The sequence below is a fragment of the Chenopodium quinoa genome, unplaced genomic scaffold, assembly GCF_001683475.1.
Source record: "Chenopodium quinoa cultivar QQ74 unplaced genomic scaffold, ASM168347v1, whole genome shotgun sequence".
NCBI lineage: Eukaryota > Viridiplantae > Streptophyta > Magnoliopsida > Caryophyllales > Amaranthaceae > Chenopodium > Chenopodium quinoa.
Genome location: NW_018742980.1, coordinates 292,029 through 311,097, shown reverse-complemented (window position 1 = coordinate 311,097; position 19,069 = coordinate 292,029). Strand labels below are relative to the sequence as shown.

Genomic DNA, 19,069 nt, shown 5'->3' with positions numbered 1-19,069 from the left:
CCATTTTAATTCTTACAATTATTTTTATGTTTTGATGTGTCTTTTTGTTTTTGCTTAATGGGTATTGAATAAGGAAAAATATAAAACTCATTATTAGCATAAGCGTGTTGACTTTTTAACAAATGTTTCCTAATGTAATGAATTGTTCCCAAAAAAAAAAAAAAAAAAAAAAAAAAAAAAAAAAAAAAAAAAAACCACAACAAGACATGAATTGCGTAAGTACATACGTAAGCTTTAACTTGATTAAGATTAGAAGATGAGAATGTGATGACGAGGAAAATGTCTAAAATTCCCACATTCATTGTTTAAGGCTTTGAAGTTATGGTGCATGAACTTGCGTACTTGCCCCTTTGTTTAGCTGTCATATATGCGTAAGCAACCAAGTTGGATAACGATTCTTTAAAGTGATACTGCCATAAAAAATATCACCACCGTCAACATTTGGTGTGAATGGACAATCATGCCCTTACTACTTCACTACTCCTTATCCTTCCCGACAATCTACCACCCCTTTTGACCGACAACTACCACCACTACCCTGACCTGCGACCCACCACATCCCCCTCAATGACGACCTACCATCTTCTCTCGTCGATAGGAAGGTGGTGGTTTTTTTTTTTCTCTTCTAATTTCCGACAACTGTGGTAACCGGAGCCCAAAATCGGTTACCAGTCAGGGTGGTGGTGGTCGTCGCCGATTAGGGTGGTGGTGTCAAGATGTTAGTAATTGGTGGCAAGAGGAAAGATAGTGGTGAAGTAATAAGGGTATGTTTGTCCATTCACACTAAATATTGGCGATTTTGATCATTTTTTATGGTGGTATTTTTTTACGACAATTTATGGTGGTATTTAACACCCCCTTCTTTAAATTGCTAGGGAGTAATTTTATAATGTTTCTTTCATTAATAAAATAATGACAAAATACAAATTATATACTCGTACTTCAAAAATATGTCAAATTAAAACATCTCTTTTGTGTTTTTGTACCTTTTTTTTTAATAAGGAGAAAAATCTTGACCGTATCTCAACTCTCACGGTTTTTTTGGTCTGGTATTTGCAGGTCAAACACTTTGAGAGTGAGAGAGAAATGTTAAGGGATCTCCACCCTCAAAGTATCTTTAATAAGGATTGAACCCCTAACCTCAAAATTGGAAGGTGCAATCTTGTCCACTACACCAACCATCGGACAGTGTCTCGGTTAAGTATTGGCGCATAGCTGCTATTTACGTGGTAAGTAAATAGCAGCTATAAGACAAAAGAGTGGTGAATTTTATTTTATTTTTATTTTTTTTCTAATGGTACAAATATTGTACCACTGTTATCTATAATAACTATAAATAGTACTACTAAAACAACTTATACGCTAGTAGTATAAAATACATGTATAATAGTACATTAAAAATATTACTGTAAGTGTAATAGTACATTAAAAATACCACTGTAGCAATAAAAAATCACAGAAATTAAGTGAATTTACCAATTAGTCCTCCTATACGCATCATAAACAAATAGCAGCTATACGCCTAGTTGCACTCCAGTATCTCAACCCCCATTGTTTATAGCATAAAACTTTGTATGTTGAGCTTGCATGTTAAGTTGTTAACGCCGGCTTAGTTTAAACATATCAAAATTTATCAACATAGTAATTATAGTTGAATCCAAAGTTTAATTCAAGCTAAATAATAACTAGACCTCTTGCTTAGGAAAGAAGACAATAATGTAGTGTACAATATATGTTAATTTTTGTTTCAAAACATCCATGATAGAACTTGTTGTACCATACACAATACAAACTCACAAAATTTTAATTTCTTTAGTACACTTATTAAAGAGAAAATAAGGAAAAAAAAAAAGTTTTTAGATGTCCCGTACAATAACAATCGATGGAGGAATGAGAGGAGTTTTTAGGGTTTTGTGGGGCTGGGGAAGTTTTACGGGGGAGGGGAGGGGTAGCGAAGGTTGAGGGTAGTGCTGCGAACGGCGGCGAGTGGTGGGGGAGGTGCGATGAGTGGTGGTTGGCTGGGTGGTGGCTGAAAAAGGTGGGTTTTGAAATAAATGGTTGGTTGTGTGGTGGTGGGACTGGTGGCTTATTTCTCATTGTTTTTCAAAACAAACAACATACCAAATTTAAGGGTTTTCCATTCCATACTCTTTCTTTCCCTTTATTCATTCCATTCTGAATTACCCCGTGCAAACCAAACGGCCTCTTAATGTACTCATAGTTGACCACTAGCCTCCTAGGAAAATCCTTTTCAATGCCTAAGAGTATCTTTACTCCCCTAGTTTCTAATTACAGTATTGACAATCCTATTTGAAATTTGCATAGTTCCCAATGCAATAATAATACTATAATTAAAATACTTCAACTTACGTAGGATATTGCAAAAGATATAAAAATTATTCGTATATATTTAATCGAGACAAAATTAACAAGAGCTCACATGTCTATGTTTTGGAGTATACTTAATATATTAAATTTCATATTTATTTAAATCTCCCGTTTTCCAAATAAGACAAATAATTAGGCACAAAGAAGGTATGGTAAATCTCTTGTAGTCTTGTTAGTTTGTTATATAATTAAAGTTTTTTTTTTTTTTATCTGATTTGATTTGATTGTCTGATTCGACTCACTTTGGCCTTATATATACACTAATTTTTAAGGAAAAAAATTATATCAAGTTTAATTTTGTTAAAATCGTATTAATGGGAATTTTCATAATTTTTTTTAATTACAAAATTAAATATATTTATCGTTAAAAAATCGGCACATAAAACGATAAAATATGATCAATACTTATTTTTTGTTAGGAAAATTTGATTCAAATAATCCAACCTTTGCCTGGTTTAATTTTATTAATCCCACCTTTTGATAATTGCACAATAATTCAAACTTTATGCCCCAGTTTATTCTATTAGGCTAAAATGACCGGGGTTACCTATTCTTCAGGTAAATTTGTTTTTTTTTTTCTTTTCAATTTAACAAAAAAATAATAATAATAGGAAAAAAATTTTAAAAAAAAAACTTTCTCTCTCCTCCTTCTCCCCGCCACTCTCCCCACCCCTTCGGCACTCTGCCCTTCCCCTTTTCCCCTTCCTTCCTGCCCGACCTCCTTGTCAACCACCCAAACTGCAGTGGTCGTGGCTCTCTTTTTCCCTTACCCCCAACCGCAACCATCGAACCCCGCAAACCCAGAACCAAACCCCGTCAACCCAGGCGCATCCAATATTAGGGGTGGGGGTTTCGTGGTATACCGTCAGGGGTGGAGGAAGAGAGGTACAAGCCATATAAAAAAATACGGTTTTTTTTTATTTTATTTTATTTTTGTTATTGTTTAAATCCCAGTTTGCAATTGTTTGATCGTTGATTTTTTATATGTATGTATGAATTAGTTTGGATTACTTAAGTTATTTTGTTAAAATTGAAATCACACACACCTATTTTAGATTGAATCATAGAGTTCATTACTTTATCAAAAAGTTAGGGTTGTTCAGTTGTTAACTTTTTAATTTGTGTTAAATTGTTTACAATTTCTTCTTCTTTTTTTTTTTGAAAGAAATATTATTGTTTATATTTTCAATTGTATGATATGATAATTGATTATTATATTGGTTTATATTTTTCAATTTAATTACGACATGTCAAATGTTCACTTAATTCAAACGATTCCAAGACAACGGGAAAACTACCCGATCTTTGACAATTCCTGTTTAAAAGAAGTGGATTGCTAAACATCGCCCGCAAATCTCCACATAAAGCCCACAAATCTATATTGAATTTACCTTATTGCCCTAAACCTAAAATAAAAAAATCTAACCCATACCCACACTCTAATCACCCGAAAATACGGCAATGTTGAGGCGGCAAGGCAAGGACTTGGAGGCCACAGCGGCGGAGGGAAGGACGGCTCACGGTGGCAGGGTTTTTTTAAAAAAAAAAAAATTTAAAAAAAAAAAACAGAAGAGGTGGGGCGCCTGGCCAGGACGCCCAGCCCCTGGTGGTGGCGTCTGCTCCGGCCGCCGGAACCAGGGGGCTGGCGTCTGACCTGGACGCCTAGCCACGGTTGTGGCGTTTTCCAGAGGCGCCACCGCCGTGGCTGGGCGTCCAGGTCACACGCCAGCCCCTGGTCCCGGCGGCCAGAGCAGACGCCACCACCAGGGGCTGGGCGTCCTGGCCAGGCGCCCTACCACTTTTTTCTTTTTTTTTGTCTAATATTTTTTTTTTTGGAAAATCAGAATTCTTTTGTTAATGTTTAATATTTTTGTTTTATGTGTTAATGTTTTTATTTCTAATATATATATATTTTTTTAAAATCAGAATTTTTTGTGTTAATGTTTAATTAAAAAAAAAACAAAAACTTTAAATAAAATTTAAAAAAAATTACAAAAAGTTTAAATAAAATTACAAAAAAAAAAGAAAAAAAAAATAACAAATTACAAAAAAAAAAAAAAAATTACAAAAAGTAGGGGTGGCGTCTGGCCAGGACGCCACAGCCATGGTGGCGGCGTCTGGCCAGGACGCCACAGCCATGGTGGCGGCGTCTGGCCAGGACGCCACAACCATGGTGGCGGCGTCTGGTCAGGACGCCACAGCCATGGTGGTGGCGTCCTGACCAGACGCCACCCCTACTTTTCGTAATTTTTCCCCCGGATTATCTCGCTTTCCGGCGACGATGACGGCTCTTCAGTGTCCCTCGGCGATCCACTCCAGCTCCACATTCTTCGTTAGAGTGAATTACGGTTTCGGTAAAAATTAGAAAAAGGGCAAAAGAGTCAAAGTAAAAATATTTGTGGGCTTTATGTGGAGATTTGCGGGCGACGTTTAACAAATCCCTAAAAGAATGGTATCCTAAGAAAATGATTTTCTTCATTTAATTTCCCACAACTCAAAAAAGTGATATGGAAATAGTGGTTCAAGTACAAATAAGTATCACTAGAGGAGTAAGAATTGATATATATGATGTTTAACTTCTTCCCCATGATCCGAGAAAAAAAAGAGTGAACATAATTAATAGATTATTCCACAAATCAAAGAAATATTGTGAGAAGAATTTATTTTATTTCTCAAAAAACCTTGCCAACCACAAACCTATGACTCTCCTCATACACAAGTGTTCGATTTTTTTTTTTTTCATTTTTTTGGATTGTATGAGCAAACATATTGGATACTATTTAACTATCTATATGTCAAGAATTTTTTTTGCTACATTTTTGTAAAAGTTATACGATGTTCATTTGTCCCCCCGGTATGAAAATTCTGGCTCCGCCACTGTATATAGTTGTTATGGGAGGGGGTTTTGGGGTGTGCCGGTGTTAGGGGAGGGGGTTTCAAGCGATGTCGTGCTAGGGGAGGGGGTTTCGGGCGGTGTTAGTGTTAGGGCAAGAAGTTTTGGGGTATGGGTGGGGGATTTCGGGGTGTACCAGTTCTGGGGTGGGGGTTTTGTGGAGTGTTAGGTTGCGGGATGGAGGTTTTTGTGTGGGGACTGCTGATTTCAGGGGTTTTCAGGTGGGTTTTGGAAGGAATGGGAGGGTGACCGGAAAGGGAGGGGAAGGGGAGGGTGGGCGGATTTAATGGAGGAATGTTAGAGATATGAGTAAATCAATATTATCGGAAAATATATGTGTGATATATTTTCCGTATAGAACTTATTAGGAGAATAATATATTTAGGTTTATTTATGTTAAAGATATTATTTAGTGAATATATATTTAGGATTTATAGTTATGGTGATATATCTTTTAGGAAGATTGTTTCCTATTTTATGATCTTAGATTTTGTATAAATAATGATCAAGCCATTCTATTATCACTTTCACCCAAATTTGTCAAGGAAGCTAAGGGAAAATAACGATTTTCTTTTTTTTTTTTTTTTAAATAAAGTACAAAAAAAAAAATGAATTTTTAAAAAAATAAATAAAAAAAATTATTTGGACGAATCAAAACGCGATATGTGGCAAAGTGACTTGGGGTTATAGGTTGGTGATCGGTTTGGTCTAATAGAATAGAATGGGGTATAAAGAAGCTTGAATTATTGTGCAATTATCAAAAGGTCGAATTATTAATAATAAATCGGCAAATGTTAGATTATTAGAATCAAAATTTCCTTTTTCTTATTTGATCTAGTGAACTTATTTTTTCTGATATAATTTAAAACAAGTAAATAAGATGAACTGAACATAGCATTATTCAAACATATACTTCCTCTATTTTTTTTAAATATTACACCATTTGCCTTTTAAGGAAGTATCACAAATATTGCAACATTTCTACTTTAGAAAAAGAAATATTTGTATTCACACTACAAATACTAAATATACCCTTACTTTTCAGCACTTGATTTTTTAGTTTTTATATACCATTAAAAACTTGTGCCCAACCTTTATAGTGCAATAAAAAAAAACTGGAGAAATTACAACTGTACAAGTATGGAGTAACACGAGAATATGAGCCAAGTTGAGACACTGTGGCCAACTTGCCATCAACCAAGTTGGGCGTCAAGAATAAATCTCCGCTGAAAATGAGACCGTATTAAAGTTGTTGAGCACGGGCCATGTTGAGTCATATGGGCTGTGGAACCCAGCATGAATAACAAGCATTGGCTAATTAGTTTGGGGCCCAAATGTAGTACATACACGTAGTAAAGAGTATATTTTTTCTTGAATATTTTTTTTTTTTAGAAAAACTTTCTTACAGTAAATAATTTGAGGTGCAGATTTTGTGTACGACCTTTTGAATTATACTTAGCTTGTACAATACTAAGCAGTAAACATTTAATTTTTATTTATTTATTTATTTTTTTTATAATTATTTTCAAGTGTATGGTTATTATATTTGCAAGTAACGAACAAAAATAACACAAATTATAATCTTTTAAATGTTATAGAATTTAATTGATCTAGTGATAACCTTTTGATAGTTTTACAACAATTTTAGATGAATGAAAAATATTTTGTAATTTGTATATTATATCAATTCTTTATAAATTGAACAAATCTAGCTAATTGAATAACAAAAATGATACACAAAAGTGATATATACATAGTATAAAAGATTATATTATTTCTTCATGTAACACGATGAGCTCATATATGAAATGAAAGCACAACCATATTTGTTAACAAAAAGCCAATCTTGTTACATTGCATTCTTCATGTCTTTGTTAACAGATTGAGGGACACAAAGTCCAAAAATCTCCAAATCCATTACAAAAGATGCCATTGACAAAACTAAAATAAAAGGGTGATGAAATCAATCAAAAAACTATTACACAAAGCATTCCAAAGACAACAATTTTATCAAACATTTCACTTCAGAACAAAACTCAATCAAAGTTCATCTTGGTGAGTTTTGACGCATGAGAACTTTTTGCATGCACAATTCTCCACGCAATTTTCTGATGACATTAGACTTTTAAGCCAAACTTCATCACTAGGGTTGCCATAATCAGAGTCATCTTCGGTTCGGTACCATGCGAAGTGAGCCTTCTTGCTGTCGTATATTCTCAATCGTCCGTGTCCGAATGTTAGCTCTCTATGCAATGAGGTCGATGGAGCGGATTGCTCAAACCTACAATGTGTGTAGTGTTGGATTAGAAACTTAGCAATAAATTAAACATTTAAGGGTGTGTTCTATTCGCCTGATTATAACATATTTGAATCTATAATCTTATCTTATCTAAAGTTATCTTAACTACTTTATTTGAACTTATTTTAGTTGTTATTTGAATTTGGATGATCTTATCTTCTTAACTCTTCTCAGTAACAATGTCTAACTACGCCAATGATATATATCATATATACATGTAATATGCCCCTAGATCATCATAATAATAAGTCAATACTAAATGAATTACGAAAGTTGTACACTTGTACATACTCGAAGTTTGGTTTGAAGCCTGCATCTCCAAGGGTGATGTAGACAGGCGCACAAGGATCGGGCTTGTTGTCATACATTCTAGCCTGTTGTCAAAACATGCAACCATGTTTATTATCATAGCATATATATCTGATTAATTGAATATATATGATTAGTTGAATATAGAGTTAGTGTAAAAAAAAGTAGATAAAGAATAATGTAGATTAGGGTTACTTACAAAACGTTCATAAGCATTGACACGAGAGGCAAAAACCACATCAACTCTAAAAGAGTAGAGAAGATTTTCCATGGCTTTCCTCATGGACTCGCCTTCACCCTTGTAAGCGACGTTAGAAGTGTACCATGGTGTGTTAACAACAACGATGACCCAAGGAGTCTTAGCCCTATCTACGTTAATCAAGTCGGCCTTAAGCCACTCGTATTGAGCCGAGCTAGCATCAAAGTCAGCATACGAACCAAGCATGATGAAGTGAGCTCCGGCGACATCAAAGGAGTAGTAAAGGTTAGAGGATGAGCCACTCTCATGGTAAGGCATGAGCCACCTTGCATTAAAGGCCTTAAAGGGTTGAGGACCTTTGGAGATAGTGCAAACACCCTCAATTTCGTATTTGCTAGATGTGACCATCCATGGCTTTTGGCTAGCGTATGGTTCGATTAATCGACCAAAGGAGTCCCAAAGTGACTGGTGACCGTCAGCGTATGAGAGGCCTCCGGCTACTACCAATGCATCATAGCATCTTTGGCTAATGCGGTCTAGTGTTGCCTTGGTCCATTGTGTTTGTCCAACTCCACCTATTTCAAGAAAATAAAACACAAGTACATAAGTTGTTTAGCCAGTTCTTATAAATTTTATTTGTATGTGAACAATGATTATTCATATAGTAACATTGTTAACGTCTTATTTGTAAATTATTGTACAACGTTACTTACAACTAACGTAAGAAGTCACTCCTTTAAATTAAAGTCATTTTGACCTTATAATAAGTTATAATAAATTCGCCTCACCTATGCTTGTGTCAATGACCAATGAAATAGTACTCAATTAATTATTTAATTTAAACTTACCGACGAGGACAAATTCAGCGGGGAAGGCAGCGGGGGCAGTACGGAAGGAGTATTCGGGTCCGGTACCACCAACACGGTAGTAATAGGTGGTGCTAGGCGTCAAAGGTCCAATAGTAACGTAGTGAATTTTGCCGGAGACATAAGAATAATAATGGTAGCTAAAGTTGTCACCAAGTATATATTCGTTGTAGCTTCCAGACTTGGTACCAAATTCCACCACAGATGTTGCCATTTTGTAAGTTGTAATCCATGATATTCTCATATACCCATTTCCTGCCAATGAGATATGTACCTACATATTCATACATATGCACCAGCTTTTAGGCTTATCATCAAAATTATAGCATTCTAGTGCTTTAATTATTTAATATATTATGTATTTGCTTCCATATACACATTGATGTTTACGGGGATAATTTTTTTAGGGTGTGAATAAGTCATAATATAAAAGAATTACAAATAACAAATTAGGAAAGGGGGAGATTTGAAATTGCGACCTATTGTATATAGACCCTTATTCTATGTCACTAGGCTTATAAAACCGATTGTAAAAACTAATCCAAAGTTTCCAAGGCAGTTAAACTTTTTTTTTTTTAATTCTATATTTTAGTTATTAAACCAATTATTCAGCATGAATTTAATTTTTTTCCAATAAAAAAGTACATTAAAATAGATATGATTTCAATCAATTATTATTATTATTTAAATCAAATTCTAATTTATCCCAAGTAGGTTCAACCTATCAATTCATTAGGTGTATGTGCATGTGAAACCAATCTATACATGTAATAGGTTGTGAAAATGAGATTGTGAGAGATTGGACATTTATAGTTGGCTCTTCATACAGCAATGCATGACCAACTGGCAATTCTATGACCTTTATTACGACAGATTCCTTTGGCTTATTAGACTCATTCATAATGCTCGTTTATATATATTGTCCACTTTCATTTATTAAACAATTAGTTTTTGATAATATAATCTAACTCCACTAATTACGGTCAAATTGGCTTTTCAATTGCTTTGTCCATCATTCTTGTAGTTTACTTTTTCAATTTGTCCACTTTCAAGGTAAGGTAGGCAAAAACTTCATCACTTCTTTGACTGTTGCCGTTGAGCTAGCTATAATTACTCTAATGAACAATCATTACATCAATTACATTGATAAATCATTACATCAATAAGATATTGGCCTAGTGACAAAGACTAAAGACATGTGCGATATATATGTTATAGGTTCATTCGAATATCTCTTCCTTATTTGTAATTTATAGTTCATAAAAAAAAAAACGATAATGTTCTAAGCAATACATGTATTATTTATATTCTTGTTATAATAAGGGTAAGGTTGCAAATTTTACAATAACATCTTTACTTTGACATATTGTGTAATAAGATCTAGCTTATTTCGAAACAAAATAGATCGAGCTAGTTATGATCAAAGTCGATTGGACATTTTCTTAATTGCTTGTTCGAACAAATTAAATAGTACTACCAAGTATATATAACATTTATTTTTAAATTTTAAGTTGGCTAATTGCCTCTCTATATTAGTGTTGAACAAATCAAAATGATTATTCAACAAATTTTGAAACTTTTATTTATTAATTTGTTGTTGTAATGATACTACATGTGGCTGTTATGCTTTGGATCAAGAATCAACTGAAAATTAACAATCTTTCAAGTATCATAGAGGCAGGGACAAATAAATAATTTTATCAGTTATTATATAAAGGAGCTGCCCATCTATGACATTAGTATAAATAATGTTAATTAATGTTTATAATATAGTTCCACTGCACATAATTTTTTTTATTTTTTTTTAAAAAAAAAAAAAAAAAAAAAAAAAAAACAAAAGGCCACTATTCATTCTACTAATCTTTTTGCAACCATCTTAATTAGTATGCGTGATCATGGTTAACACTAATAAACACATAACTACGCATCTCAGTATAGTTACCAATTCAAAAAAGTGAAAATCATGATTAATTATCTAACAATGGTGAATAATATTAAATTAATCATATATATATACAAGATCATTAAATAATAATAGAAGCAATATGCATGTTTATACTTCGTATTAATCTAGTGTGTAAGTTCATCTAGAAAAAGAAAGGCATATACTTTATAATGCTTGTCAAATCCTACTTAATTTGTTTCAGTAAGCTAGCTAGATAAATCAATGTATACATTACTCTCTCCGTTTTTGAAAGTTCAACTTGATTTGACTTTTTTTGTAAGATCATGTCCAAACACGAAGATCGAACCTTAAAGACAGAGGGAGTATATATAGAATACAAAAAGAGGAGAGAGCGAGAGCGAGAGAGAAACCTGTTGAGGTTGAGAGTTGCAGGAGCTTGAAGTTGAGGTTGTTGCAACACATCCATTATCAGAGGCAAGGGCTTGCAGTTGGAAGAGCAACTGAGGGAGGAAGATCATAAGAAGAAATGTAGCTTTCCTCATTTTAATTTTCTTATTGTTTTGTTCGTGTTTTCCTAAAATGGTTAGCTAAGTATTGAAATTGATGTTTATATAGCTGAAAAGTATAATGGCACTAGTACCAGGTCTTTCAGATATTAAATGTATGCATTATTTAGTATTTATAATTGTTATTCAATTAAAAATGGATAATGTTATCTGCTAGTTGTGCATCCCTAAAGGTTACATATAAATATTTTTAATTTGTAAGTATTAATTATATTACGGAAAATATGATAGGAAAAATATATTTTAATAATCTCAATTATGGACGATTTACTTCTAATAATCCCAAATAAGATTTATTTTTAATAATCCCAAGTATGTTATGCGTTTCCCTCCAATGGTCCCAACCGGTCAACACCAAGTTAACGACTTGTTATAACAGGTAACCATGACACGTGTCAACACGTGATTGGTCCAAAATTCCGATTGGTCCAAAATTTAAAAAAAAATATAAAAACATTAAAAAAAAAAAGAACAAAAAAAAAAACCCTAAAAATTCCCAGCCACTACCACCTTCCCCCACCGTGAAACCCTAATTCTTCCCGTAACCTCGCTGGAAACCGGCCGACCACCTCCCCTAACCAACGAAACCAGCCGGCCGGCCTTCTACAACCCCAATTAACCTAGCCCCGATCCCCAAAATTAAACCACCTACCCAGCCACCCCGATCCCAAAAACCTAGCCTAGTTTCGTTGGACTTGTGGTGGTTTTTGGGATCGGGGTGGCTGGGTATGTGGTTACGGGGGTCGGGGCTCGGTCAGTCAGGGTTGTAGAGGACCGACCGACCAATTTCGATTGTTAAGGGGGTGGCCGACCAATTTCCGGCGAGTTTATGAATGGGGTAGGGTTTCGTGGTGGGGGTGGTTTCGTTGGACTTGGTGTTTTTGGGATCGAGATGGCTAGGTAGGTGGTTTTGGGGGTCGGGGCTAGGTCAGTTGGGGTTGTAGAGGGCCAGCCTGCCAGTTTCGGTGGTTAGGGGGGCGGCCGACCAATTTCCGGCGAGTTTAGGGGTGGGGTTTGGGTTTCGCGGTGTGGAAAGGTGGCTGAGAATGTTTGGGGTTTTTTTTTTAGGTTTTATTTTTAATAATTTTGGACCAATCATGTGTTGACACGTGGCTATTAAACTCAAAAAAAAAAAAAAAAAAAAAACCTCTTTCAGTAGGTTACCTGTCATTAGGACCATTAGAGGCAAACGCATAGCATAGTTGGGATTATTAAAAAATAAACCACAGTTGGGATTATTAGAAATAAATCGCCCATAATTAGGATTATTAAAGTGTATATTTCTAATATGATAAAATCACGTATTTATCAGCTTAATCAATGTTATGATTTAACTTAATATTTTACCTTTTAGTGTTATGCAACATGTACAAAAACAACTACTTTTGTAATACTTCGTAATTGTTACAATTTTAATCAATCAAGCTCTTTGACGAAATACAATAAAACTTTTTAGCTATTCACATATTCTTACTCCATTCCATCCACATTGTTCTTCCCATCCATATTCTTATATATATATATTTTCCATTGTCTCAATATACAGTATATGATTATTATATGCTTCTAATTAGACTATTAGAGACATCCTTTTTATTACTGAAAATGTTTACTAATGCATCACTACTTTAATACTTCAATAAAAAAATTATGAAAACATAAATTTTATTTTAAATTATTGATATTAAATATACAGATATTACAACGATGAAATTTATTTTTACATTTTGATGAACAAATGCAGTTGTCAAAGTTAGTACATATGGAGTAAAGAATACTCCGTAATGTAAAAAGTCAAATTTATGCATCAAAATCTACTGGAAATAGATAAATTACATTATTGTATAGATACCTATCATATGAAACTAGGCATGCATAATGCTTACCAACTCCAAATTGTCATTTCCTGTTCATATTTATATACTTTTATTAATTTATTATTTATTCATAAATATAGACTGAGCACCTGAAATATTAATCTGAGTTGCACGTTTCGCTTACATTTTCCATTGAAATATATTCTTGTCTCCCTCAATCATGACTGTACTACTATTCTAGTACCATTTAATTTAAATCTATCCAAATCTACAACGAGTAATTATTTTGAAAATAAAATTAAGATGCTTAGAGAATTAGACAATTTGGCCGGTGTATTCAGGACAAGAATTGTCTCTTGGCCAATATATATAATGTCTCTATATGCAAGCTTATATAAGAATAATGTAATTTCCGAATAATATAGAATCAATATTTAATGTCTCTTTGAAATTTCTTTCTTTACAATGATATGTATTTAAATGATACTTATTCCATTCTTTAATAATTGTAATAATTAATTTTTTTTGTGCTACTATTCTGATATAGACAATGACTTTATTATTTTTTTAAAAAAAAAAAACATTTTTGTTAGATATAAAAAAAGTGTTGTGTATGAAGGATGAAGTATTGGATTGTTAGGGATGTATGGCGAAAATTTATGTCGATGACTACACGTAACAATCAAATTTGGTTCATGTAGCCGACCTCACTTATGGGATTAAGGTTTTGATTGATTGATTGATTAATTGATTAAAGAGAACATATTGTTGGAAACTTATAATAGTTTTATTGTATATACTCAAAATATTTATGTAAAAATGTTGTGTAACATATTGTTGGATAACTTTCACGAATAATACGGAGTATTTTTTTTGTAATAGATAATTGAAGATATGTAAGATCATAGTATATTATGGCAAGCGTAAAAAATTATGATTATTTTAAAAGCTAATGACTAAAATCTAGAAATATTGTTTTTGGTTTCCATTTTTATAAGAACCCTTAGGTTTATGCATGGTTTAGTTTGCATCATTATTTGGGTGAGAGAATAAAATTGTGTTCATCAAAGTTTCTGCTATTGATCTTGCACTAGAATGATTAATTAGGGATGGATATTCCAAATTTCCAGCAAGGAAGAATTGGCACAAGCCCAAATAATACAATTTTATTTTTTCTTTTGAATATTTAGTACTAAAACCTAGATCACCAAAAATAAACATCAAGCATTACGCTTTAGTGGTTGAGTACTTATTTTAAATTAGATGCATGTTTGAGGTTCAAATCTTAACCCCTTCCATTCGTTATATTGGCCCAAGATCCACCGATGCGCGAGGTTAAAAATTGTAGAAGATTAATCTAATTTTACTCCAATTTTTTTAAACGAGGCAAGATATGATCAAAACCTTTCTTTCTAAATTTTTAATTGTCTACTACTTCATAATAAACCAGTTGATGATGCGGGAGCATTCAAGGTTTCCTTTCTTGGTCCGTTTCTTTAATGTTTCTTAGATTAGATTTTGGCTTACAAGTTTTTACCTTTCACTTGAAAGGGTTTTTCTTGTTTTAAGCGTTAGGATTTCTATTTTGATTAGGAATTGTTTTGGTCTAGTGAGTTCCTTTTTGAATTAGGACTTGTCTTTAGCAAAAGAGAGTTCCTATTTGAATTAGGACTTGTTTTTAGCAAAGTAAGTTCCTAAGTGGATTAGGACTTGACTTTGGTTTTTAGGCGTGTCTAGGAGTTTTAGGAGGATTGAATAACCTAATCTAAATTGAATTAAACTTAGTTAGTTTAGTCATATCCGAATTAGGAACTTGGGGATCAAGTTTCGGTTTTCTTAGGTTTTCTAGGTCAAATGGGATTCTAATTCAATTAGGATTAGTCTTCTAATTTGATTAGGTTTAGGATTAGTTTTGAGTAGACTAATAAAGGTTGTAAACTTTGAATTATACAAGTTTGTTTTGTTTATTAAAACTTTATTGCTTGTTAATTTGGAACGTTTCTTTCCAAGTTTTCTTTGTGTTTGACGAGTGAAGTTAAACATAAAAACCCTTATATTAGGCGAGTGAAACCTGATTTAAGAGAGGTTAGATTAATTAGTGAGTGAAACTAATTCAAACTATCCTAAAAAAAAACCCTAAATCACGAGATTAAGGTGAGTGAAGCCTTGAAATCAGATTTAGAACCCTTAGGCGAAAACAAATGAGTGAAGCTTGTTTAAACCTAAGACCAAACGAATCAAGAAATGCATCAGTTCATAAAGGTTATGTATACCTAGTACTTCGTATATTGCATCAAAATGAAAGATACAAGACAATGTTACTCCATATATTAACAAAATAATTTTATTTTTACTTTTGGGTACTATACATGATTACATGTGCTATATTTCTGACCCTCAAGAATTAGTCATTTTGGTGCAGGGCCTAATTATAACGAAATAAAAATAACAAATACAATCTTGGCAGTATCATTCTTATAATATACACATTTATAGATCAAATCTGATCATTTCATTTATGTATTCTTCTGTCCTTCTCAATTTCATATTCAATATTGGCAAAACTATGCATTACAATTTACAAGTTATGCAGAGCATGTACTGAGATTCATGTGCGATTCCTGACAAGAATTATAAGAAATAATCAATTTGCATATATTTTTAAGTACATTATTAAGGTGCTTTATGTCCAAAAACAAATAAAAAAATTAAGCACATGATGAAGAAAACAACAATATCACATATGCTTGGTCGAGTGTGTGATTGCCAACTACTTCAATTAATTATATATGAAGAAAATTGATTATTCAAAAAAAAAAATAAAAAATAAAAAAAATAAAAAAAATAAAAAAACAAAAAAAAAAAGGAAGAAAATTGAATTTCGTATATATTATTACATGATTGTTTCTCCATCACTCGGAAGCCGTACTTATCGAAACAATAAGCTTCAACATGTCCTGATTATTATACACATTAGCTCAAAAGTTCCAAAGATTTATAGACTGTTTAGACTTCATTCTCTTCGACTTAAACAAATAAAAAATAATTTAAGTTCACTTAAAAAAATTCTGATAAATATTAAGTTTTTTTTTTTTTTTTTGACAAGTATTAATTTAAGTTCTACTAAGTTTATTTTAGTAAAAATAATTTAAGTTTAATAAAATAAGTTGTACATAGTAATAAATATGATAATCTCTAAAATTAATAAAAACAAAAGAACGCATATAATAATATAAAAATAATTTTTAATCAATAAAAATAATTTAATTTCAATAGAAAGTTATTTAAGTTTTAAAAAATAAAATATTCATTTTCAATAAAAATTAATAATGTTGAGCAAAATAATTTTACTTACTTCATTTTTTTTTTTTTTGAAATAAACAATTCATTAATAAATAGACATACGACATTCACAAATGAAATCTAAATTTATCAAATACATAAAAACAAATAAAAAAAAGTTATTTTCATTGAAGCTACGATCATTTAATAGAACTTGCACGCAGGGGCGAGGCAAAGAATTTCGGGGCCCTATGCGATTTTTAAACTTGGGCTCCCCCTTTTTCATAATTTAAAAGGAGGCTTCATTTAAATAATTCTTTGTAAATATTAAATTCAATTGTGACATTAAATATAAAATTACAAGAAATAAAACCATAACATTTTCACGAGTAATTTCAAGGCCGATCAATTGTCTCAATAATTCAAGTATATAGCAAAAGACATTATCATAAAAAAATTTAAAGCAAGTTGTATCTAAAAACTGATCTGGTAATTTAATTCATAGACAAGATGCGATAGAAAGTTCAAAAAAAATTAAATAAATAAATAAATTCAACTAATCGTTGATTGTACTGGTGAATTTGAGAAATAGAAAATTAAGTGTAACTTTATGTAAGAAATTAAAGATAATAAAAAGATAAGTATAGAAAGAGAAAGGAAAAAAAAAAGTATCGTAGTTTTCAATCCAAAAATGAGTAAAAAAATTAAGGACTTAGTTTTCTGCACAAAAAATAAATAAATAAAAAATATAACACATGGGTTGATGGGCTCAGGTGGTGGCAAAGGGTATTTATTTAAAAAGTTTAGTGTAGGGGAGTCGAATTACTGATTTCCATTTTCAAACTGATTGCTCCTAACCAGCAAACCAAGGAGATTTCTATTTAATGGTATACTCATAAAAACTATTTATCTGATTTTGGGGCCCCAATATTTAGAGGGCCCTGCGCAGTCGCTCAACTTGTATCGCCCTTCCGCCGCCCCTGCTTGCACGCACTGTGGTACATCCCTCGTACACATCGCTAGAATATGCAGTCTTTTTGGAGAGACAATCTAACGATTTTTTGTAGCCAAGAGGATGAATTTCATTTGATTCATTCAAACGCATTTGAAAACTTTACAACCTTTGTAATCCCACACGGTTCTTTACCAACGAAACAATTGTAGGGCAAAAGAAGATAGATTTTTTGATAAACCCTAACCCGGCCCACAAGAATTCCCTAGGAAGAACAAACAACCACCCTAACGACCAACAACTACACCAACAACCAACAACTCCACCATAGGGGAACTGGTACATCTACACTACTCGTGTAGCTTTATTGAAAACAACAAGGAGAATTAAAACAAAATAAGGAGAATGGGTCGGAAATAGTCTAGTTTCTGAAAAAATTATACTATTTTCGGCCTAACGGCCAAAAAATATTAAACCCTAGGGGAAAAGAGGACGAGAGGGAAGAGAAATAATTTCACTTCATAAAGAATGGATAAAACAATCGTGCCTTAAACTTCGTTTTTTTTTTTTTTTTTTTAAAAAAAAAAAAAAGGCTTATACTTTTGGGTCCCCCAGCTCCTTAATTAATAATTATATCCAACACTAGTCTTATGAGCCCAAATACTATAATATCTCCATCATGTCATGATAAAATGAAGTCAATGCCAGCTTTTTAATTAACAAGATGACTTAGGACTAGTTTTAAATACGCGTAAGTTTTAAGGGTTCATTTGGCATCAATGTAGTTTTCATATTTTTTATTTTTTTTATTTTTTGGTTTTTGTTTTTTAAGTCCTACTCGTATATTAGTATACGTCATGTTAAGAATCCAAGATTAGTTTGAGTTGTTGAATAATAACTTTTTTAAAAATTGACAATTAATAAGTGATAACTGCTTTTTCTTATTTCTTATTTCTTGTTCTTGTTTTTTTTGTTTATTATTAATTAAAACTAGTAACAAAAAAAAAAAAATACTGAAACCTAAATATTAAAAACAATTAGGAACAAACCCTAATGCCATTTTATATATTTTTTTTAAGAAAATGTATTTCTCTTTTGTAAATGACATAATGGAAAACAATAATATAGATTTCTCTTAAATGTATCATTAATTCATTTGTTGTTCAATTGATCTCTCTTAACAAATGTAAGTGTGGGTATGTCTTGAATCGATAAATTTTAAAACTCACAATTCACTTATGTCATCAAACTCAAGTGGGCCGAATAGAAGGCTGGACGCAAATTCTTAGCTACACACTTGTGTAGTGTATAGCTAAGCTAGCAGCACCATTGCACCCATATATGAACATATAGTAATTTAAAAATGAATATACGTTTTTTTTTCCCTTCTTTATATTTTAACTCTCTCTCTTCTTCTTTCTTACCTCTATTAATCTTCTTTCTCCTCTGTTTTCTTCTCAATCTGAAATTTTCTCTCTCCTCATTTTTTTTTAATTTTTTTTTACCCTTTTTTATAAGTTAATTTTCTTTCTTACCTCACTTTCCTTCGCTTCAATCATTATACTTCTTTGTCCTTCTAATTCGGATATTCT

At 32.2% G+C, this 19,069-nt stretch overlaps 1 protein-coding gene across 1 annotated transcript; it reads right to left on the bottom strand.

The window, feature by feature from the left end:
- Nucleotides 1-7,078: 7,078 nt before the first annotated feature.
- On the bottom strand, nucleotides 7,079-11,503 carry LOC110729329 (purple acid phosphatase 22-like). The gene is made up of 5 exons (XM_021909062.1): nucleotides 11,271-11,503; nucleotides 8,937-9,228; nucleotides 8,089-8,663; nucleotides 7,872-7,954; nucleotides 7,079-7,562 (listed from the first exon to the last, which is right to left on the bottom strand). Exons 1-5 carry the CDS (start codon nucleotides 11,400-11,402, stop codon nucleotides 7,322-7,324), a joined length of 1,323 nt encoding a protein of 440 aa, XP_021764754.1. The 5' UTR covers nucleotides 11,403-11,503; the 3' UTR covers nucleotides 7,079-7,321.
- Nucleotides 11,504-19,069: the final 7,566 nt, after the last annotated feature.

Bases quoted from the DNA above. Each gene is read 5' to 3' on its own strand.
- LOC110729329 (XM_021909062.1), bottom strand. From the start codon at position 11,402: ATGAGGAAAGCTACATTTCTTCTTATGATCTTCCTCCCTCAGTTGCTC. The intron at 9,229-11,270 runs GTTTCTCTCTCG...ATGAATATGTAG, and splicing joins GCAACTCTCAACCTCAACAG to GTACATATCTCATTGGCAGG. The intron at 8,664-8,936 runs GTAAGTTTAAAT...TTCTTGAAATAG, and splicing joins CGCTGAATTTGTCCTCGTCG to GTGGAGTTGGACAAACACAA.